At 36.1% G+C, this 25,652-nt stretch overlaps 1 protein-coding gene across 2 annotated transcripts in view; it reads left to right on the top strand.

Annotated features, from left to right (window-relative positions):
* The first annotated feature begins 5,551 nt into the window (after positions 1 to 5,551).
* LOC129277777 (serine/arginine repetitive matrix protein 1-like) overlaps positions 5,552 to 25,652 on the top strand; it is a 41,693-nt gene continuing 21,592 nt past the window's right edge. Inside the window, exons 1-4 of one of the 2 annotated variants that reach the window (XM_064110218.1) lie at positions 5,552 to 6,106; positions 8,921 to 9,174; positions 16,637 to 16,724; positions 24,323 to 24,346. In XM_064110218.1, coding sequence (XP_063966288.1) covers positions 24,332 to 24,346 — 15 coding nt within the window. In that variant the 5' untranslated portion in view covers positions 5,552 to 6,106; positions 8,921 to 9,174; positions 16,637 to 16,724; positions 24,323 to 24,331. Of the gene's footprint in view, positions 6,107 to 8,920; positions 9,175 to 16,636; positions 16,725 to 24,322; positions 24,347 to 24,451; positions 24,701 to 25,652 lie in introns of both variants that reach the window. The other variant, XM_064110217.1, reaches the window with a different exon arrangement.

The raw sequence follows: 25,652 nt of genomic DNA on the forward strand, positions 1-25,652 counted from the left end.
TGAATTTTATTGTCACAGTGTGTTTTGATTCTTGATTTACAGGTCTATAAAATCTGAGTGAATTCATTACTTAGGTCGTTCAGTACGGTTTTAATGTTCATGTCCTTAAACTGTATTGCATCTGGGTTTTTTTAATTTGTTGTTTATTATATCTGGGTGAAGGTCATATATGGGTATTATTATTTTTTTTTATTATCGCAGAAAATGGTCACATTTTTTAAAGAATTGTGATTGTTCACCAGAGCTAAGATATATTCTGCAACATGGAGATTTCTACTGATGAGACACTTATACCAACTAAAACTCTGTGTTCACAAGGCTCCAAAAGGTTTTGCAAAGTTTTTGCTAGGACGCTAATGACAAAAACAATGTCCTACATTTCCATACTTTCTTTGAAAAAGTGCATGAAAGGTGAGTTTGGAAATTTGGAAGCTTCAAGAATTGTTTGCGAGGGATGCTTTTCGTTCCTGGGTAATTTTAATTTCTTTTAAGAACATCTTCTGAAATATGACTTTTTTTTTTTAATTTGTGTCCTTGCAAAACCTTTACCAAACATTTGGAAGCCTAGTGAAAATGGCACATTAGCATAAGCACGAGTCCTGGTTAAAAAATCTAATTTATTGAGTGAGTCATACAAATAACAGTTTAATATGTAAAAACAAATTGAATATATAATGCACAACATTTCTCCCCAATATTGGTTTCTTTTTAAGTAAAGAGTGTCAAGTGTATGCCATCAATAATTAATTCACTTTCTGGTTATTTTATATTTTAAAAAATGTGTTTGAAAATCACAAGGTATAATTTGTAAATTGTAATTGTTATATAGATGTAATTATATATTGAATAGTATGTAAAGCTCACTAGGATTATTTTTGAAGGCATTAATATAAAAAGGCAAGTCCACCCCAACAAAAAGTTGATTTTAATAAAAAGAGAAAAATCCAACAAGCATAACACTGAAAATTTCATCAAAATCAGATGTAAAATAAGAAAGTTACAACATTTTAAAGTTTCGCTTAATTTCACAAAACAGTTATATTCACATCCTTGTCAGTATGCAAATGAGGAGACTGATGACATCACTCACTCACTATTTCTTTTGTATTTTATTATGTAAAATATGAAATATTACAATTTTCTCCATGTTGTCGAGTGAAACAACAATTAATTCCTCCCTGAACATGTGCAATTAGCATTGTTTAATACTATATGTTTCAATCAAGTTGGTCCTTATTGTCAAATCTGTAAAAAATGAAATATTGTATAATTCAAACAATAAAAAACAAAAGAAATAGTGAGTGAGGGACATCATCAACTGTCTCATTTGCATGTCACTGAGTTGTGCATATCACTGTTTTGTAAAAAATTAGCAAAACTTTAAAATGTCATAACTTTCTTATTTTACATGCGATTTTTATGAAATTTTTAGCATAATGCTTGTTTGATTTTTCTTTATTTATTCAAATCAACATTTTTCTGAGGTGGACTTGTCCTTTAAATGGTTTTATTATGTATTGCAGATAAAAAGTGCAAATTGGTTTAGATTATAAAGGCATGATTTTGCACTTGCCTGCTTATAACACAGCATGGGATATGACTTTTAATTGTAGATCTTCATGCATTTTGTTTTCATAATTATTCAAAGAGATGCTGAATAAATGTATATGTTACAACTCTGTTGATAATCAGATGAAATAAAACTAATAAATGGGAATACATGTATGTTCAATGTGGCTGGTTTGTGTTTTGTTTGTTTTGTTTTGCCCAGCTTTCTTTATGTTCTGTCTTTATGTTGTTTTGTCTCTTATGTTATATAGAAAGAAATAGAATGATCAACTACATTAACACCCATGTTTCAATGTAGGCTTAGCCTTTATTAATCTGTGAAAAAGGGGAATGTTTACCGGGATTTTGTGTAATGATAAATGAACCAAAAATTTATACCAAAGGCAGATTTATGGAATGTTGATTTCTTTATAATCATGGGTATTTCTGATTTGAGGAACTTTTATTTCTATCAAGAAGAAGTCTATACATGTATGCTGAGCATTTGAACATTATGTTACGATATAGAAGGAAAGTGGAAGTGTGAAATTCTATGTGTCTTTGTTCTTTGTTTTGAGTTACAATGTTTTGACACCCCACCGATGATGTACATGTGGTATTTTTGTATGAAATGCACGAGTGTGATTGAGTTGCGTACTTGTTTGAATGTTATCTTTTGTGCAGTTATATGTTTTGATGTTTATACAACATGATGATGTGCTATGAAACCAAAATTACTTTGTTCATGTCCAAACATGTACACTCACAAACCATCACACACACACACCCATACCCTGTAAAACACCCATACAAATTGTCACACTCACAAATTGTCACACACACACACCCATACCCTGTAAAACACCCATACAAATTGTCACACCCACAAACTGTCACACACACACACCCATACCCTGTAAAACACCCATACAAATTGTCACACCCACAAACCATCACACACACACACCCATACCCTGTAAAACACCCATACAAATTGTCACACTCACAAACCATCGCACACACACACCCATACCCTGTAAAACACCCATGCAAATTGTCACACCCACAAACTGTCACACACACACACCCATACCCTGTAAAACACCCATACAAATTGTCACACACACACACCCATACCCTGTAAAACACCCATACAAATTGTCACACCCACAAATTGTCACACACACACACACATACCCTGTAAAACACCCATACAAATTGTCACACCCACAAATTGTCACACACACACACCCATACCCTGTAAAACACCCATACAAATTGTCACACTCACAAATTGTCACACACACACACCCATACCCTGTAAAACACCCATGCAAATTGTCACACCCACAAACCATCACACACACACACCCATACCCTGTAAAACACCCATGCAAATTGTCACACACACACACCCATACCCTGTAAAACACCCATACAAATTGTCACACTCACAAATTGTCACACACACACACCCATACCCTGTAAAACACCCATGCAAATTGTCACACCCACAAACCATCACACACACACACCCATACCCTGTAAAACACCCATACAAATTGTCACACCCACAAATTGTCACACACACACACCCATACCCTGTAAAACACCATACAAATTGTCACACTCACAAATTGTCACACACACACACCCATACCCTGTAAAACACCCATGCAAATTGTCACACCCACAAACCATCACACACACACACCCATACCCTGTAAAACACCCATGCAAATTGTCACACCCACAAACCATCACACACACACACCCATACCCTGTAAAACACCCATACAAATTGTCACACCCACAAACTGTCACACACACACCCTTACACAGTCACAAATACCCTGAAACCCATACACACACCCATACTCGCATTCATTTCTTATAAATAATGACCAGTGAATGTATATCAGAATGGTTACTGGTGCTTGATGTCACATGCAACATGGAATATAGGCCTTTATTCATTTCTCAATGAAAAGTTGGATGTCAAATTAATGATTTATGAAATGAAAGCTAATGACAGGAAAATGTCTAAAGGTGAGATTTGAAGACAAAATGTTTAATTCTTCTGTTATATTTCTGTTAAAAAGATTTTCAATGAAAGCTGGTGAATGCTTTGATTTCATTAATGAATACAAATTGTATTCAATATTAAATGCAATCTGTAAATTGTTCGGAGATAATTACATCAAAACTTTGTAAGATTTTTAAGAATTACCGGATCTTTTAGAAAATGGACATATGAAAATGTGACTGAAACCGTCTAATTACCTTTCCTCTTAAGAAGAAAAAAAACAAATGAAATTTTGGAAGGGAAAAGTCAGAATAATATATTGAAGATGTAGAAAAATGAAATGCATAAATTTATACTGATAACATACAAGGCTTGTATGGTTTTATTTCGGAATTTTTTTTTTTTTTTGGGGGGGGGTTTGGCCAGCATATTTATTCTGTTATATCTTTCTCATCTTGTCTCACTTCTCTTCTCTCTCTTTCTTTCCCTCTCCCTCTCTCTTTCTGTATGTATCTGTGTATCTTTCTCTCACTCACACGTACACTCTCTGTATGTCTTTCTCTTCCTTTCTTACTATTTTTCTCTGTATATTTGCACTCTTTTATCTTGATATTCTCTGTTTCCCTCTACACATATCTTTGCTCTCTCCTAATTTTCTTTTTCTCTTGTACACTGTCTATACTTTTGCTTTTGGGGTCGATAATGGAATGTCGTGTTATTTCTTCAGTGGGATTTTGCCTCAAGTGTTGCTTTCTTTGGAAGGATCAATAAAATGCTCATATAAATATATATTCAGATTTTGTTAATATACCACACATTGCATTTGAAATTGAAAGAAAAATCAATCTGAGAAAACGATATACTTTTTGTCCTTCCAAAAAATCAATTTACTTCAGGTTTTTTTTTTATGTAAATGATTAATATATGCTGTATTTATATTGTTTCTTTTGAAAGCACATCTTTTGCATAATATTAAGTGGTAATATGAGTTGGATGATTTTTTTTCGTCTACATTTTTTCCCCCATAATTATAATCAGTTATCACTTGCTACTTGTGGTGGTCATAAATTAGTTAATCCATCACTTGTCAAAAGATGTGCTTTACTCCCACGAAGTGTAAATCTACTTCATTATTTTTATGTAATCATTTTTAGATCATCTTAATTCATATACCCGCATACAGCCGTGCACTTCCAGCTATGTGAATTTTGGCCCCCATCACGATTGACTGTTTTCAAAGCACCACTGCTCATTAAATCTTTTTTTTATAAATAATTATCTCACTTTTTGTATTTTCTCTTCGACTATTAAACTGAATTATCAGTAAAATTCTATCCATTTTATGGAGACTCACATATTTGGCAAAACTACAATCATGAATAGGAAATGAATTTTTTTGCATGATGTAATGGAATTATCAAGCCCCATTTCATGGCTGAGTCTGACACCCCCTCCCCTTCTCGAGCATGTGATGCCTATACCTTTTTCAGAATTATCTATTTCATTCACAGATTTCCAAATCACCCCAGCCATAATTTCTTGAAAAGTCACCCCTGTAATTAAACAAAACCACATACACCTTCCGCAGTTTTTTATTTATAGAAAAGTGCATTGCTTACATTTGACCTGGGTTTTTTTTTTAAATCAGTGTGGAAAATATTGAATCCTGTAATATCCTTGAAGTAGTCCTTTATGCAGAGGGCAACTAAATAAAAAAAATAAAATAAAATCCTCCCCTTTTCCCAAAGTAGAATAGAGCCCTCTATTGACAGCTTTTGGCCAAACCCCTTTTACATTCCTATACTTTGTGTGAAAGGCAGTGATCCTCCCCAATGTCATACCCATCCAATTTTACATCAAAAACGAGGGGGGGGGAGAATTACACTCTACTAAAAGTCATATAGCAAACCCCGTTTCCTGAAGAAGAGGAATACATTAAGATGTTAAATTTTAAGATAAATCATATGAAGGGGGAGCATGACCACATCTCATTTCATTGTATGTGTGAGCGGAATCCTTCACCGTTTGGCTGATATCTTGTTTATGCCAATCTTTAACAGCATCAATGCACAGTTTCGGAAAGGAGAAGGGCATTCTGGGACACCTGCTTAGCAAAACGCCGGGCCATTACTTTAATAAAGAGAGATATTAACTCTTTTTAACATGCCATATACATTTCAGCTTGTTGGTGTTGCTAGGTATTATTTGGTGCCCATTGGCAACATCAGTGTTTTACAAGCCAATAAATTCAAAAGTTATATAATAATTGAGGCAACTTTTGTATTTAGTCTTTGTTTTAGTTATTGTCTGAAAGCATTTTAAGGAGAGAAAAAATGTATATTTATTCTAAAAATAAATCAAGGACACCGTAAGATAAACCCTCTCATCCCAAAACTGTGCAATATACCTTGATATGGTTTTTTGTTTTTATTTTGCTTTCATGTATTTGTTTATTTATTTTATGGTTTTATCATCTGACACCTACTTGTTTCATTCGTTCACCATGAATAGTTCATACTGGCTGCCCAGAAGGTAAATAAATCACTCCAATTACTAGCACTCGGCTTGCATTCCTGCTACGTTTTTGCACCCTTACTACTTCTACTGCATCCCTGTATCCTATCTTTGCTGTGTTTACTCACATTGCAGTAAACTCTCTCACCTTCACCTACATATATCCCTGATTTTTCTTCATTTTTCATGCACACTTTCTTTAATAATTTTTTCATCTCTCTTTTTTTTCAGTGATAAGCAGCATATTTATGCCATTTTGGGACTGTTTGATTTCTTTTCAGATTATGTTGCTCTGGTGCTATAACAGTGTTTTTCTTTTCTTACAAGACCTACATCTTTTGCTAGAAATAAGAGTGTTTAGTAAAGCTGTGCATTGTGACGTGATGATGGAGTGCCATCTGAGGTTCCTTAACCTTTTTTTTTTCAAACAAAGAGTAGATTTATATCATCAAAATAAATTATTTTTTTATTATTAAAAAAACAATAAAAAATGTATTTCAAGTTAAAAGGACAATGTTTGCAATTATCAATTATGATTCACTTATTAATATTTTAATTTTTTTTACTATAAACAAAATTAATAATTCAAATGATTTGATGACCACACTTGGCGCTTCATATACTTAAAGTAATGCACAGCTTTTAAACATACCCTCAGAATAATTATCTATGACTTGCATTATACTAATATTAACTTGTTTTATGAAAAAGACATGGCGTCGTATAAGCCGTGTAGGTAGAATAGATTTATGTAATATATTTGTATCAATGTCGGTTGTGATAATGTAAAATGCTGAATACAGATCAATTTTCTTCATAGAAAAGATAACATAATTTTATCTTTTAAAAATATGAAGTGTACAGATTTCATTTTGATATGTGCTTCTAAAAAATGTGTACCTATTCTTATGAGAAAGCCTATTGTATTCTTGAAATAATTTCAAATAGATCTGTACTTTAATGCTTGCTTTTTCAATTGCAGAATATTGTTAAACATGATAATGGTTGTTGCTTATGAATATTGTGACATTGGCATTTGTTGGTGCTATTTAGAATTTAGAATAAATGTTTTGTATTTTATTATGATTATAAGTATATGTTGTTGGTAGAATTAATATAGCACTCTTGGTTTTATAAAATTTAGGATAGTAGTATTTTTTCTATAATCATTATATATTTATTTGTTATTCATTTATTCACTTTATATATATATATGGTATGAATGCACATTATTTATATATATTTAATTAATTGGTGATATGCATTTAACACGATTTCTACACCATTTAATATATACTTGTATTCATATTTATCTTGGGCTTGTTAGTTCGCGCAAAGATGTAATTATTCATCATAATAACTTAAAGATACATGTCATAAATGTAACACCTTTTGAAAAAAATATTCAGAAAACATACAAAGCAACACTTAGTTTCAGTCATATTTCTTTTGATGGTTCTCAGTATTCAGAGTTCAGTCACATTTTCTTGAAATGGAACAACAGTGTTTTAGGTTTTTTCATCAGTTACATTATTCTCTTCCATAAACATGACTCCTTTGTACATGGCATATTGATGTGCATCATTGCCACCCTAAAAGACCACTTCAATTGCATTAAATATGTTGAAAGTGCATTGACACTGAATTAAATTGGGACTCTTCTTTGTAAAGTTCACATTAGGAAGTAAATGAATAGTTTCAGCAAAACAGACAACATACAAAAATGTTATTTTTTCCCTTTCTGCTAATATTTATCTGTTTTGTTCACTCTCATAAGGAGTTTTGGTTGAGACCATGAATTTAATGGTTTCAGTGGAAACATATTTCCTTCATTGTGGGCCAAATTTGAGAGCATTTGATGGATAGGTATTGTTTTATAATTTCATTGGGAGGGAACGTGATGACATATTGATTGAGATTTCAAATATTTAAAATAGCTTCATTCATAGGAAGTATTGAAACTGGGGGGGGGGGCAAAGGGGTGGTATTTTGAAAGATGGAATGGTCTAAGATGTGTAATAGTGTTATTTTTTTTATTTATCCCCTGCAAACATCACAAATAGACCATATGTCATCTACTCATAACCATAGAGTTCCATTTTACTGGCATTTTGAGAGTTGAATTTCACCTATAGGACCTACACGGATCCACCTTCCATTTCAACCACAATGCATTGTTTTATTTTCCAGTTTTAAAGGGGACCTTTTCATTCATTCATTTTATCAATCATCTGAATTTCTGATGCAGTGCGTTGGATGCAATAGGGGTGTTTCGTTCATGTTGTCACAGACCAAGGCGTAATTTTCTTTTCGAGTTCAAAATTTGTGATTTCTCAGGGGACAGCTTGTAAATTTTATTCTAGTTTGGAAAGCTACAAACGTTCAACCCAATGTCATTGATTTTTATTAGCTTCTTTTGACTCGGTCAAAATTTAAGAGGGTCTCCCTGATTTATTTCTGCCGTTAAAAAGTGTTGGTGTTTACCTTCCAGAGTGGTCAATTAAAAACTGAATGCTCACCGATTTTTTTTTTAAGTGGGTTGAAAGCTTTAAAAATAAATGGGAGTTTAAACTTATAAAAATGTAAAAATGAAAACAGTACATTTTTCTTCTTTTGAATATGAGGTCTCTATCAAGTTAAACTCTAGGGTAGGGGAATAGACTGAAAATTGTTCCATTACATGTTCATTGAAAGACATGTTTCACTATTCTTTGATTGAATTCGATGGTATAGCATTGCAGGAAAGTTTTAGATGTATCATTTCTGTCATCAATTAACATAAATATATCAATTAACATGGCCTCTGCTCCTCCCACAATGCCCCCTGTTCAGCGCCCCTCACTCTTCCGCCGTCTGGTAGGAGCGGTGCGCCGCGGCAGCAATGAGAACTTGCCTGGACTCGCTGAAGAAGGTGGAAGCACCAGTGCCGCCGTGGCTATCAAGGAAGAAACGCCGCCCTCGCCGCCGCAACCCAAGGAGAAAGATCGACCACGCCCAGGGAAGGTGGCAGGTACCCTCCCTAGGATCGATAGCTCCGGGTCAGAGGGACTCACCGTAGAACAGCCCAGCAAACAAGCCTCACCCAAGTAAGTAATCGTTCTCATGATACGATACAAAATTGACATGAAAATCTTTCAAATTTGTCCATTATTTATGTTAGTAATTATTTTTATTTACACTGCCTAATAATACACAAAGAGAGTTATAGTGTGTATTTAAATGATCATTACATTCATTAATATTTGCTGTGCAGTTGGTCACCTCCACTCTCTGGGGAGTATTTCGTCATGATATGGACATTGTGATGGCTTAATTGTTGCAGTTGCTGATATCAAGGCTTCTGTCACTTTCCTGGGACAAAATGTCAAAACTTAGTTTACCATGTTCCAATGCATGGAAAACAAGTATTTCAAGGGGGCCATGAACAGCCTCTTACAGCCTTGAATGGCAATTCTTACTACTGATATCCTTATCTTGACCTATATTGGTGACTTTGGCAGTTTATACAACAGATGAAAACTAATAGTCCTCAAGATTGATTTCGACCAAACAGTTGTTACAAGCTACCAAATTCCGTCAATCTGATCGGCTGAGGAAAAATGTGGCAGTGGAAATTGCCTCATGACACACTGGCTTGATCAGCTCTATTTCCCAAGACATACAGGCCGTTCTCATTACGCTTTCTAAAACTAGTTTACTGGAAACCGATTCAGGAAACCAGTTTGGAAGATCGCTTAGCTAGCGTTCCCACTTGATCGGTTTTCAAAATCACTTCAGGTAAAGCGATTTTGTTGCTATGGAAACGCTCTCAGTGTGCGAAGATTGCTTCCCGAAGCACGGTTGTTTCCTCAGTTACGCTTAAACCAGTTTAACGAGGCAAAGCGATCTTGAAAACTACATCGCGAGGTGGTTTTCTGAACCGGTTTGGAAGATCGCTTCGACCGTTCTTACTACACGTTAAACTAGTTTCCACTAAACTAGTTTCCAGTCAACTAGTTTTAGGAAGGTAGTGAGAACGGTGACCAAGTCATACTAGCTGTGCTGGCTATGGATAGCTTTGAAAAAGTAAATAGATAATATGGGAAACATCTCATTGAGAAAAGACCCAAATCAAGACTTTTATCAGTCTATGGGCTTAGGGCAAAGGGTGAAATACCATGTCCTGAGCAACAACTGTCAAGTCTGATTTGTGGGCTGTTTATTTAGACCAATCAGGTCGTTGTCTGATTTATCGATAGGGGTTACGTCGGGCCATGTCGGGGGTGCGACTAATGCAAATAGTGGCGGAAAAGTCACTCCCTTCCTCGAGAGTTTGGTGGCATGGAGTTTTGTTTTTACGATGTCACTGTCCCCCTGATCCGCTAGGGGCAACAATCCCAGGGTGCATCAGTCGGTCCCAGGGTATTTTAATGGAAGACCCCCCGCACACACACACACACTCACACCCACATCTATTCCAAGATGAATCTTGAACAATGCAAAGCTAAGTCCTGAAGCATATACACCTGTAATACAGAAAGCTTTCATGGTTGGGAATGATCAAGTAATTAATAATGTTAACCTACCAACCAGAAGTCCTAATAGGCAAGCTTATGCCCTGGGGAGTGTTTCATCAACACTTTTGTCTGACAAGTTCTCAGGTCTGACAACTTTCCTTGATTATGATTGGCTGAGAGGCACTGTTGCCATAGTAACTGTCGGATAAAATGTCTGACAAGCTCTTTCATGAAACGTTCCCCAGTAATTGCAAGACTGCAGGCAGCACAAGGATCGGTAGGGTGGAGAAAGGTCCACAGGAGTACCTTGCATGAGTGTGCATACTTGGAAAACCTTGATCTTTTCATTATCACATACACCTGGTAGGTGTTTCATAAAGCTGTTCGTAAGTTGAGAGCGACTTTAAGAACGACTGAACATGTCTTACACGCTAAATAATCACCAATGAACATTTAATGGTGAATATCATTTACCACAAGAAAGGATTACCAATCGTTCTTGAAGTCGCTCTTAACTTACGAGCAGCTTTATGAAACGGGCCCCTGATAGTAAATGAGGAAAAATTACAGGGGGCACAGAGCTCTGGAAAATAAAAGAAGGAGCCCAGAAAATCCAAATTTAGATTTAGCCAATAGGTTGTTAAAATAAAAAATACTACATTTTTGGCCTGGTAATAAATCCCGGGGGGGGCACTCGACCAAAAAATTGGTAGGGGTGTGCCGCGGGCGAGACAAAAAACGGGGGCCTTGGAGCGGGCTCATTGTAAAAAGGAGGGTCCTTGGAACGGGCTTCGGAACTACAAATGTTTGTGAAAACGGGGGTCCTTGGAACGGGTCGCCTGCGTGCGAGTGCGTATGCATCCCTATGGAACGTACTTCAGCTAGCCCGGCGGCACGACTGACGGGCGCGCTAGCGCAGAGGCGATGGTCGGACAGCGAGCTGCGGCCGCTTTTCACCAAAATTGCGACCGGAACGGCGTAACGGAAAATATGCGAAGCCCTGGAGCGTATTTTTTTCTTCTTTTTTCTCGAGAAGAAGAAAGTGCTATGCTCTGGAGCGGCTTTCTTTGTTCTTTTTCTCAATAAGACAAAAATGCTATGCCTCGGAACGGAAATTTGAGTGTAAAAATGGGGGTCCCCTCCGCGGCACATACCCACTATGCATTACATACTGAGTGCCCCCCCCCCCCCCCCCCCCCCCCCCGGGTAATAAATATACATGTTTTCTCACAATTTTCCATGAAATCCTTGAATTTTGATATCCATTTGGTTTGTTTATCATAATAAAGCATTAAAAGTTCCTCTGTTCCAAAGTCAAGGCTGTCAAGGAATTAGAGAATCATGATTCATGATGCTTTAACTGCTGATTGTTGGAAATTTATCACCGTTTTCAGAGGCAGGGTAAAATGTCCTGATTTTATGCTGAAAAAAAAAAGGTTCTCATGCCAAAAGTTTTTTTATATCAAGGATATTCTTTGCTAACAGATTGGTGCGGTCAGGTAAAGTATACCTGAATAAATACCTGAAATATACCTAATTATCACCCGTATCAGACATCTGAGCTGGTCATTAACAAAGTCGTATTGCCCTACATTTTCTGAATATCAGGAAAGGATAGGTATATTGTTTGTATTTTCCTCGGTCTCAATGCGTGTATTGACTTTGCACGCAGAGACGACGCAAAATACAAACAATATCTGCACACCAACAATCTAAGTCATAATAAAGACAAAGCTGGATCTGGGCGCTTGCAAGTACGTCATAAATAATGGTAAAGTGCAGAGCCTAGACCCTGATATTAACATGACACAAAAGAACTTTATTCTTAAACGAAATACCACCATTTCCTATTTTTGAGCAAGCGCCATGAGCGCCCAGCTGAGGCGGATACCGGCGCTATACAAGAACCCATCATCATTATCATCATCATCATTATTGTGATTTTTGCTCTAGATATCTTAATTGGATAATAATGAAAATATTGACTGGCTCTTCTTTTGGGGAACATCAAAAATATATTGCCTTTAAAAGACCCATATTGCCCTCGTCTAAAGACTCGGGCCAATATGATTCTTTTGCTGGCAATATATTTGATGTTCCCCTCAAGACCAGTCAATATTATATAAATATACATTACATCATACATAGTCATTTATAGCCCATCCAGCTTTAGGACATTTAAATTAAGTAATAAAAAACATATTTGTGTTATGCCTGTAATGATTAGTTCAGGGTCCTCCTTCGCCCCTCCCCCCCCCCCCCTTCCCCCTCTGAAAAGTAAATACTTGCCAATATAAAACGAGTATTGATTAATTAACTAAAAGGGTATGTTTATATTTGAAAGTACTTTTTTCTTCATTAGTGTCATATCCATCAAAAGTTCAACAGTTGAATTTTTTTAATACTAACTTTCATATATCTGCTTGCCCATCTGTACAAAGGGACATATTGTGAGGAATTATCCACTGTACTTTTAGTCCTCTCTTGGTCCTTTCTTTAGCGGTTTATGACAATACATGTATGTAAACATACATTACTATTTCAACTGTTTCTCAGATTTATGCAATTTAACCCTTTTAGACAGATCATTTAATTTCATTTCATTCATATTTGTTTGTGATACATTTGTCTACTTTTAAAGTCGTTTTTTTATTGCCATTAACATCTAAAAAAAATATTTCTTAGGAGATTTTAATGTTTAAAATTTCTATTGAATTCCTTTTTAGTATAGACATTTCTGTGAATTCAAAACATGATACATCCCAGCCATAAAGCACATTTATTTGACACAAGTTATTTATTGTTAGCCACACATTCCTCAGAAATTCAAATTAAAGCCATGAGATCTTTTTAATACAGATTTTTTTAACATGAGTATTGATTTTAGATATCAAAGCATGAGATATAAGAGTAAGGGCACTTGTGATCTTATAAATTAACATTGCCTGAGGGGAAATTATATAAAAAGTTGTTTATAAACAATTGACCCAAATGACACAAGTAATTGGCCCCCTCGGGGATAATCAGTCCTAACATCAAATCAATTTTTATTGTTTGTGTTCCAGGGAATTTTGTGTTACTGTAAGATTGAATCTTTTGGAATGAGACAAAACGACATTATTATTGGTGGATATTTGCAGACATTTATTCATATTACTCTGTTGGTTTGTCCCTATTTAGCTCTCTTTACCTTTAAGCGCCTTTGTTGATGTATAATAGTTAACATCCTGACAGTGACTAATATGCTGTCATATTAAAAACAAGTGTTCATTGGCTTTGGTTCACTGCGAGATCACATGATCGATCATCTGACACATCACCTGACCCTGCTGTTTTGAAATTCAGACTTTTGAGAGATTTAAGAAATATAAGTAATGGTTGTCAATTTTTCCAGTAATTGTCATTTTGCAATATATCAGCTATATATATATATTTTAATAATGACCCTTCCAGTTGACGAGTGTGGACCATTTGTTCACAGTTCAGATTTATGACAGGTTAAACCAATTATCCATAATTGCAGTTGTTGTTTTTTTGTTTTTTTTATTGTCTTGTTATCATAAATATTATATTTTTCATTGCTAAATATAGGTCCTAACGGGTTATGGCTTCCTTTGCGAGTCAGCTCACAAGCATTTATTTATTTATTATTTTCTTTCATTTCTCAACTACATATTAACAAATAAGCAAGTAATCCATACAAACCCAATACCATTATGTCAAAAATTCAGAAACTGATCCACCCGTTCCTCAATCATTGTAATTGTCACTAATACCCCTTTTATAAACCCAATAAAACCTATCCTCCAATTAGCCGCCTAAGAGTAATGCGGATAATTCAATAAAAATTGCGTTCACAAACTCCGAAAATTATCCGCATTATTTTTACGAGCGCCCGTCCTGAAAAAGGCGGATAATCGTCATGACAATTGGACACGCCCCCTCCGATGCGGTTGTGTTGGAAAAGGGTGACCTTGTGACCGCACCATGGCAATTATCCGCATTATTTGGAAATACGTTCATAAACTCAAAATCTTGTCCCGATGCTGCTATTATGCGGATAATAGCAGCATCAGAATAATGCGGATAACTCTTGTCCTCCTCTGATTTTATGACCAAATTATGCTGCTATTAGCCGCATAATTGGGTTTTATTGGGTTTATGAAAGGGGTATTAGACCTTATATGACCATTATGTATTAATGAGAGGAGGCCTTTATAGCATCAACCCAAATCATACCGTCCCCACATATATGTTACCAGTGTCAAACTTTTCTGCTTTATAAATAGTGTTAAGCCTAAAATATCAGAGCTCTTCAATTTTCATGTTGCTTGTTCCTTTTGGCTTGTTCTTCCTCTTCTAATTTGCCCTTTTATTTATTGCATATTTCTCTCAGGAGGGCAGGTAAAAATCTTTCAGTTTGTAATTATTAATGTCCATTTTAGTAATTGGTTTGGTAATGGTGTACATTTTCAACAGGAGGGGGTATATTTTCCCCTGAATTAAAGGTGGTCGTGTTTTGATTTTTCAGTTGTCGATCTTTGTACTCTTTGTTTCATCAGCAAATTTTGTTTCAAACTTTGTACTTCATTAATAGACAGGAGTCCTCCCCCTTAATTGTAATTAGGAAGCAACCTATTCAGAGTCTGAACGTACAGCCTAGGGGCGATGACATATATCTTCATTGGTCCTGATGACCCGAATGACATTAATGCAATCACAGTATGTGGAAACCACACCTTTATGTATCCTCTGCGACCGCCCCGCTCTCTCCCCCTCTGTCTCGCCCGTCAAACTTCCGAGTTTCCCTTTCAGGCTGTTTGTTTACCGTTGTCAAGACCCGTTGCCGGGGTCATATAGGCCTTGAGGACCTTTCTGCCAACTCACTCGACTGTCTTACAGGATAATTGTCTTTTCTGCCAATTCAGAGCTCGAGGACAGATTTTGTTTCTCTTCGTGGAGAATAAATGAGGGCTGCATCTTTGGCCTGTCATGGTATTATAGACAAGACATGATGAGTCTTAACAGGGATTTGTTAAGACGAGGGCCTTGATCATCACTTCGATAGATGTAAATTACATATTAAACATCCACAGTTGCTCCATATTTTCTTTCCTGTCATATTTTGTAGTGTTCAGCAGAATAATTTCGTGAATGATGGTTCTTCATCTACAAATATCTGTAGGTAATAACTAGTTTTCACTGTCACGATTTGTCTCACAATTGAAACTGTGGTCTTAATCGTGGAGTAATTGTAGTGATGCTATGAAATCATATCAGGGCTCCGTCTTACAAAGAGTTACGATTGATCCAATCAATCGTAACTCTATGGACATCCATCAGTGTCATAATTTTTTATACAGGAAATGTGCAAAATGTCCTTTGTAAACAAAGGAGAACACACCGAACTGTCAAGAAATCAATGAATTTATGGATATACATTCATATCTAAAAGAAAATTTGAGCAAACATGCATTTTATATGTTGACTTTGCTGGCTTTCCATAGTTGCGATTGATCAGATCAATCGCAAGTCTTTGTAAGATGGGCCCCAGATCAGTCCTGGCAATAGTATCAAAGAAAATTTTGGACAGTCCGGGATCAGCTATGAATGGCCAATTTTGACTTTCGCAAGGGATAGCACAAAAGTAGAAAAGGTATTCCATGTACATTGATTAACAATTTGCTTTTATCAATCCATCAACTCTAAAGATTGTTTATTTCACAGATAGAAGTGGAATGCAGTATGCAAATGAAGTACTTTTCCTATACAAGATATTTGAATATGCAAAAGCTATTAAGGTATATAAAACCCCCATACCATCTGATTCCGACAGTGCATGATGTCATTGAGATCATAAACACAAACATCTAATCTTACTTGGCAAAGAAACCTAAACCTCCCGATGAAATACAGGGAACTCGCTTGAAGCCTGAAACAAGTGGAGCATTCCTCCGCCATTCCCCTGCCTCTCAATTCCGGCAGCAATTAATCTAGGTGCTGGCCTGGAACCAAGACTCACTATTTGTTTTATCTGTGTTCTCCTCCGCAGGCAAGCCGAGCGATACCAGAGGAAAGGTCGCGACCCTGATCGAGAGAGTCGTCACCACCGCTACAGGGAGCCACCTGATAACTCGAGGGTGAGTTCCCTTTCCACCTTTTTTTTTCATTTTTCTTTGCTTTTTGTTACCACCATAGCATCGCAATTCTCTCCATAAAGGTCAAATATACCCTAAAACTGCTTTGAATGAAACAGAAAAGCACAACACACATTTTTTTTCAAATCGAATTTGAAATAAGAATGTTGTATTTAAAATTTTGCCTTATTTTCATAAAATGATGTACAATATATGAGCTATATACAGATGACGATGCCAATGATACATTGTACCACAAGTTCACTGCTTAATTTATAATTGACAATGTGAAATTTCAAATCTTTTATATTTTTTTTAGAATTGTTAATTATGGAGTTCTGAATTTAGTTAAAATAATGATGTTTCCAAATTTTCAACAGCAATTAAGAAACATGCTTTTCATTATATTGGAGGAATAATTGAATATTCCAATCGTTTTGACATCTGTTGCATAAAGGCAATATTGGGAGTACAACTGTTATGTGAAAACAAGTTATATCTGAAAATGCGATAATGTTATTAATTCATTTCCAAATTTTATAACATTTCTTTATTTATTCATACCAACTTGGCGTCAGTTTGGACATGACCTTTAATATCAAACGCAGAATGACAGGAGGGAAAAGAATATTAGATATCTCCGGTTTCCCTATTTTTTTTCTTCTCGGTAATGTGGTTAAGGTGTGAAGATGCAGAAGGAGATTCGTTTAAATTGAATGATTTCCCGGGGTGAGCGAGACACATTCCATCTCATCAGGATATGAGAATAGGTGGTTTCAGACCGCCTCGTAGTTCGTCGGTCCGGGTATTTTCCGATTGGGAAATTTGCCCTGATCAGAAAATCCCAGGTAATTTTGACAAGGTGAAAACAAATTACGCGTAATATCCCCACAGGAAAATACCCGCTAAATAGTAGGGACTTATCAAAATTACGAGAACTTTCGCAGGGATTTTTCCAAGGTCACAGGTATTTTGGCAGTGTGAAAGAAAATTACAGGAACTTTCTTTGTTGTGTGCAGGCGCTGTGCATGGCTGCCTAGCTAGCGATTTTGAATCTCACGCCTTGACTGCTTATCAGACCATACTATACATGCTCTTAATTTCAGGAACTTTCCCCGAAGGGTACGTTTTGGGGCGATGTGAATGCTGGAGTATTTTGCAGCCTGAAAATGTTCTAATAATCAAACAGGGATTCTTGTGATCAAGGCGGTTTGAAACTCCCTAATGTAGTAGAGATAGAAGACCTTGGAGAGATCCTGGTGGTCTTGTACCATTTTTCCCTCCTTCACATGAAAGTACATTCAGTTTTAAAATATTCTCATGCCAATGGTTTTTTTTGGCAGAACATGTGAACTTGCAATCACAAGTCAGGAAGTGCGTTCTCTGCTGCACGTACTTGCTCTTGTTCAGGATCTTAATACTTTGTCTTTTTTTGCTTAAGATACTGTAAAATTAATCCTTGAGTCATGTTTTGGTGCTATTATCTTTGAGTTCTTCTTGCTTCCTCTCATAGGGCCTATATTGTATCTTTTATCTTGATGTAATAGTCTGATTTTAGAATCAATCGTTGCTAAAAATGTAGACCATGTCAATTGTGTCAATTATAATTTTGTCGTTTTTCTACTGAATTTGATATTTTGCAGATGATACAGATAAGTACCTTCTTCTTCATGATATCATGAGACGGTATTCAAATTTTAGTATAATATTGGCATTTCCTTAAATCATAAAAGAGCTATTACTGGGAATACTTACAACTCAGAAGTCTCTTTCTTTCATCTCTCACCATACCTCTCTGTCCCATGCTTTATTTCTGATGTGCAACCTACAAATATGTTAACTTTCTTGCTATCTCTCGTAGCAAATAAACAAAATTTCATTTTTTCACAGTCAATTTAATTTTCACCTTGTGAGCTTTCTCCTTTATGGTGGTCTTTATCCTTGTCCAGACTTCATAATTCCACCTGTACATTTGCTTGACCTGTACTCTCCCTTTCACATGCTCTTTTTCTCTCCTTCCTTGTGATTCTCTCCTTTCTTTTCATCCATTCTCTTTTATGTTTCTTGTTTCACTCATCTTGTATGACCTTTTTTATATTACCTCTTTCCCTCTCTCTCTCTCTCTCTCTCTCTCTCTCCATCTGTCTATCCATTTCCCTATCTTTCTGATCTATCTATCCATCCATCCATCTATCTATCTATATATGTATCTATATATCTAACCACTTCCCTCCAGTCTAACTCCCTGCCTCATCGTTGTGATGTGTTTCCCCTGCTGTAGGATCCCAGCTGACAGCTGACCCAGTTCTCTAGCTATCAGGCCGATGAATGGGGTCTCTGTGTGTTCCATTACTTCTACATATGGATGGATCACCTCTCCCCCCCCCCCCCTCCTTCCCTCCATCTGACTCTAAACAACCGTAATTCATAATACAGGTGTATTGAAGCTTGCCAGACTTGGCCTTATGAATTGTCATGATCAGTGAGACCTAGGAGTTGCACAATAAATTCAGGTGCTATCTTTCTATTTGCCCTTTGCTCAATCATTCTCATATCTGTCCTTGGTGTGTTTGAATAGATTTAAAGTTAAATTAAGAAGGGGGTGAGTTTCCATAAATATGGGTTCCACACACAATATATAGTATATATCAGTTGTTCAAACAGATAGCATGTCACAAAAATACTCTGCCTTCTCGATATTTTGCTTTGAAAGTCTATGGAATTAGCCACCTGTCAGAGCCCGAGAGACGAGTGTACAGAAAAATCACTCTGAGTGTGACGTCACCGGGGGGGGGGGGGGGGGGGGAATTTAGTATAAGAGGTGTCCGGATATAATACAGAAATGCTATGCAGAGAGAGAAAGATGATTTTACTTTTTTTTTTCAAAGCAACTCAAATCAAACAAATAGGAATCGTATGTACAAATCTTTACTTTCCCTGTATAAAAAACAGTATGAATAACTATCATGAACTCTTAAATCATGATGTAAGATTGCAAACAGTGAGTTATTGAATGATATTTTCACTATTTCTCATTTATTTTATCACGATGTTCCATCAAGTGAGTAGCTGGAAAGTAATTCCGGCGGCTAGCTCAGCTCTGCGCGCGCTGCACGCCTATACAATACACACAACACCCAGGCATTGAGTGTACTGTACAGTAGTGGTCTGGTACCGGTATATGTCGACCCGCAGTTCATGACCATGCAGCGATCCCCTGGCGTCTTTTTCTTCTTTCCTTTTGTCTTTGACTCCATTTTATATCCTCTGGATCATTTCCACTCATAGCTCATTCCACAGAACAATCTTGAATCAAACGTACTATTCTTCTCGGCCTTCCGAGTTGTTTTCTATATTTAATTACGCTAGAGGTCATCGTCACACATATAAACGCAATTCGCAAGTGAGTTGAAGACAGCGGTATAGTACGGTAGCTCGACAGCTAGCTGAGCCGGAGCGGGCGGCCGGTCGGCACAAAGCAATTCCGCAACCAACTGTGTTTTTTGCAAGAGCCGCGTCACACGCGGATAAATATGTCATAATAACACGTCTGCTACGTTATCGACTGGTGAGAAGATCTCGATCAAATTTAATATTATTCGCCTTGAAATTATTCCTTTAGGGTCTATGGTATCATTCTGAGGGAATTTACATATTAGGAATAATAGTACGGCCATAAATATACTTGTAATCATTTCCTCTTTGCAAGTTCTCCGGCTCGTAGATACAATTTTAACTGCAGTTTATTCCATGGCATTGTGACTTGTTTCGCCACGGACACAGTCCCGAACGAAAACAAGGCATTAAAATCGTCTAAAATCGCTACAAAGAAGAACAGTTTTAACAATGTAGGGTTATATTATTGACTATATGTCTTTGAATAATTATTACTTCCTTTCAGTATCGTTCACATAAAATCAAAAGCGATAAAATGAAGTTTTGACACAAAAGTAAATATGAAGGCGTACATGTATAGTACACAAAACGGCACTGCCTTGTTTACTACACCGGGACCGAATACCCCCCGGTGACGTCACAGTCAAAGAACACCCGTCTCGGTAGGCATTGCATGAGCGAACTCAGGGAAAATGGGTAGGGATAAATCGTTCAAATTCACTATTTAGAAAAAAGAAAATGGGGGGTCGAATCACCTCTTCGTGTTTGGGGGGTTGTAAGGTTGCTATTAATGTAAATATCTCAATATTTGGAATCGTCTTCTTAATTCAACTTTAAGCTGATCAAACCATAATCTATATGTTTGAGAGTAAATATATGCATAAATTAAAAATGTAGATATCATTTATGTATAAAGAAATGCTCAAAATGATTCAATAAATGAATAAACAGCTGAATGAAACTAAATAGATATTTGAATATATGAATAAGTAAATGAATAAATAAATAGATAGATAGATAGATAAATAAGTAAATGAATAAATAAATAGATAAATAATCAAGAATATGGCAGATCAGTTTTTGGACGATCATCACTATTATAATCTGCCTCTGAAAAGCTACTGATGAATTTCTACAGCTACATAGGTGTGGACATCCCATTGAGATGCCTTAGATCCATAAGAATCAGGGTTCAAATCCCAGTAAACTCTTGGTGCTTCCAGTCAAAATAAAACAACCATGGATCTGTGTCTATTGTTGGTTTGCCTGATATAGCAGGCTCTTGACTCTTTCTACCAAAGTGTAGGTAGCATTATTCCTTTGAAAAATATCCAACCTCTTTGCCAGAAGGTGCATGACCTGGAAACTATGTAAAAAGATATATTTGTATTCCCACCAACACAAGTTTGTCATCATGCATTGCTTTGAGCTTCGATAAACCTAGATCTTAATAAAATACACCCACAAGTAATGTCTCAAAATAGAGTTAATCCTTTCAACAGCTATTCCTCATTATACAGTAAGTAAAACAGCTACTATTGTACAGATTGTGTTGGAGGTAGTTTTGTATCATAAAATGTATATCTAAATCATAATTCTTGATTCTAATACCATTATTATTGGGCATTGTTTCCAGTAATATTATATTTTAAACAATATTGTAGCAAGGAAGGAATATTTTGCAACTGTATAGCATGTTCATGATCAAATCAGCATTTAATTACCCTCACTTGTGAAGCTGGGGTCTTATTCCAGAACCAATGGTTTATATGCCATTGAAATAACATGTGACCAATATATAAACTTCTGATTGGTTAAAATAATTAAGTTGTGATTGATTGCATAAAATAAAGTAACTGACAGTATTCTTGAGACATACTGTCAAATAGACGATGCACCCTTAGGTCACGCCCTCCACCATCATGTGGATGTTTATGTTTATGTGAATCTTCAGACCCTTGCACTTGAATCCGATGTTGCATTGACAGCCCATTTCGTGAAAACAGGCCCCATTCAATGACAAGTTACAAACTACTTTTAAAGTTTCTAAAGTCATGCATTTTGATTGGCTGAGAGAGATTTTGCCAAAGTACAAGCATTTTGTTGTTATTGAAAGAGGTCTTGTGAAACAGGAACCTGGAGTCTGATTGTGGAGTAGATCCATTGTTTGATATGGATAAAACCCACTGTCAATGCTCTGTATTTAACAAGACGTTGCAATATAAGATTAAGTTCATATCTGGTCATACTAACATAATTTAAGCGGATGGTTGTTTAAATGTTGAGTTTACACTTCAAGTTCTACTCAGAATAATGATCTACAAATCTACAGAGCTGCTCCATAATGTTGCTCATCAATTCTATTTTGGTGGCAGTGATGGGATTCATGTTCATTCTTATTTTTGTCACAAGAATTATTGTTGAGGAACATCAACATCAACCAAAAAAGTAAAAAGATTCAATGTTTTTTTAATACTATTTTCCATTGTTTGTGAATGTAAAACAGTCTCACCTTTAAAAGGAGAATTAAATTTCTTGAAGTAGTTGACTGAAGTGTATGTATTCCATCTATTTTAAAAGATTGTTTTGAAAGAATTGATTTATTAGATTTGAAGAACATTAGCAAATATATAATTATAAACATATAACACTTTTTCCTAAGGGCTTGAAACCAACATACAATCATGCCTTTTGCAAAGAGCATTGTTGCCCTTTAAAGTAAGCATCTACCACTCAAAGGTACTTTTATCTCTCGTCACTCCCATTAAGAGATGAAGAATGTTTATAAAATTTTCTTTTATCATGTTTCTTTTTCTATCTTTTCAGTGGTTTGTTATGTCAGTAAATTGTATCCTGACACTTTGATGTAGTGTGCAATGATAAAGAGTGGTTTGTTTTGATTTCAGCAAAACTAGGAATTTATCCATGTTTACTCGCGCCTGTCATATTCGCATTTGATATCCATTTATTGAGGGAAATGGCTGACGTGATAAATGTAGGTCCAATTAACAGAGCAGCAAAATGCTTCCTTTATTTGACTCATTGACTTCTCACGTATTACAGGATATATCAGAATTCATGTTGATAAGCGAATATGTTCTTGATACATCTGACTTGTAGTCATTATACCCGCCCGCCACTTGTTTGATTATCTTCGAGTCATATCAAATTTCAGAAGAGGTGTCCCTCCTATTGACATTCATGTCATGTAAAGTAGATTAAAACAATCACCTCAAGTTGAAACAAGGGCAAATCAAATACTCCTTGATCATTTGCTGATCTTGACTTTGATGGGCCTTGTAAACATTTACCAGCCTTCGTCTCCCAGAGGTGACAGCAAAATGACAGTTTGTTTGCCAAAAGCCGAGAAATAGGAGCATTTTGATGGAAACGCGGAGAGAAATCTCATCCTAAAGCACTTGGGAGTTCATCCAGATCGGCTGAAATCGTATCTCTATTTTGTTGCATCCTTGCCAATATGTCAGCGAGGGTTGTGACATTGACTGGGGGCTTGTGTACATTGTGTCACTGTAATTGTGATTCCCTTGACAGGGGTTACACAAACATACAATTTCAAAATAGAAAAAAAAAATGAGATGAAGATTGAAAAAAAGCGAGGGAAGGGCGATCATGCCATTGATTGAACTTCCAGCTTGTAACAAACTCTTTTTCTCTATTATTGTTTTTGTTCAGTAGAAAGGGGTGATTTTGTATGGACATTTATTTGAACTTTTAGTTCCCTCATTGGTTTTCATTTCTTCTAATTCCAATGTTAGCATTGACCTCATCTGATTTTGCTTTGTGTCATAAAGCTCTGGATGAAGTTTTTAGCAGAATTTATTCGTATTTTACAGGATATGACAGTGATAGAAGCCCTGTAAATAATGCATTATTTCAAATATGGAATTCATGTCCATTTTGCTTAACCTCTCTCTTCATTTCTCTTTCTGACCACTTCCCTCTTCTTAATCCTTGTTATTCTCCTTACCCCCCCCCCCCTTCCTCTGTCTCCTCTCATTTTCGGAGAGGGGTAAAATCTCTTCATCTAACATTGACCTACGAATAATTAGAGATAATGTGAAATTTTGTAGTATAAAGAGAAATTATGATCATTATTATGTATTCATTAATCGTTCATGTATACTTTCTTTTGCTATGCGTAATCTATCCAATATCTGTGTATGTGTCTTACTATTTTCACACAGGAACACACGATGCACGAGGTTAATGTAAGTCAAGTTGCATCATGGGTTAATTAAACCCATTTCATGGAATGCTTTTTTACTCTTAACATGCATGCCTCCCTTTTTGGACCTGTTCCCACTCTAAACCAGACCCTCCCTTTGGACCCGTCCGATGACTGTATGGTCCCAGTTAATGGGGACACGGACCTAGGCCTGTTAGACTTGAGTCTGGACCTGAACGGGGTAGACCAAGAAGAGTTCTTGTTGTCCCAGTCGACGACCATGACCAGTATTTACGAGGAGTATGACAATCAGTCATTCGAGCACGACGAGGAAGAGGAGATCGATCTGGGCATCGAGGGGACGTCCGCTCTGGAAGAGCAAGAGTTTGAAGACCAGGTTTGCATGATGATTCCTTGATCAGCACAGCGTTCTCCCCGCACCATAATTACTAACCTTTTGCTGTGAAGTTTACAAACATTTTCACGATTGCAGAGATAGATTGCATTGACACGACATCCCTTTCACTGCGAGCTGTGAACTTCGACACACTTCATTTTCAAGTTTTTTTTATCAGGAATTGCTTGAGGGCACGACTCTTTGAGATGCTGTGGTTTTTATACTGAGGTGTTTAATAGCTAACAATCATGAACCAAACTGTATTTAATAAACCGTCATTGTGATTAGCAGGAGTGCTGTATACACTTAAAATACTAATCGTTAGCTGTTACTTTTATGAATGTTAATGCAATATTCTTAATGAAAGCACAATTATTTTTAATTTTTTCTATTAAATACATTTGTAATGATTGATATTCTTTTATCATTCCAAGCCTTATATTAAAGTCAGTCATTACATCAATTATAAATTGCTTGTCATGATCAAGAAATGAGCATATACTCATAAATATGATTTTAATTTGTTTAGCATTGACAACTGACATGCACAATGCATGTTCACGGAAGTTCTGAAAATACATAATTCAAGTCTCAATCTTCAAAGACACATTCAGAGTGTCCTTTCAAGTTGAAACAACTGTTTTTATTCCGGTGACATAAAAATCATCACCTTTACCTTATGTATGTTTACATCCTTCCTTTATTCATACCATTTCCTCTATATTTTATTCTGTTGAAATTTCCTCCATTTTTGATGAGTTTCATACATGTTTTCTTCCTTGTTTCCGTGGAGCGGATGAAGTGAAAGATGTAGCGCATCAAGGGGATTAGGGTTTGGTGTTTATGAGGCGTTCAATTCTTAAAGAAAGAGATATGAATAAATGTCGCATTTGGGGTGAATGATTTGATTTTAAAACAGTAGAATGGGAAATTTATGCATGATTTTCTTTCA

The sequence above is a fragment of the Lytechinus pictus genome, chromosome 15, assembly GCF_037042905.1.
Source record: "Lytechinus pictus isolate F3 Inbred chromosome 15, Lp3.0, whole genome shotgun sequence".
NCBI classification, from domain to species: Eukaryota; Metazoa; Echinodermata; class Echinoidea; order Temnopleuroida; family Toxopneustidae; genus Lytechinus; species Lytechinus pictus.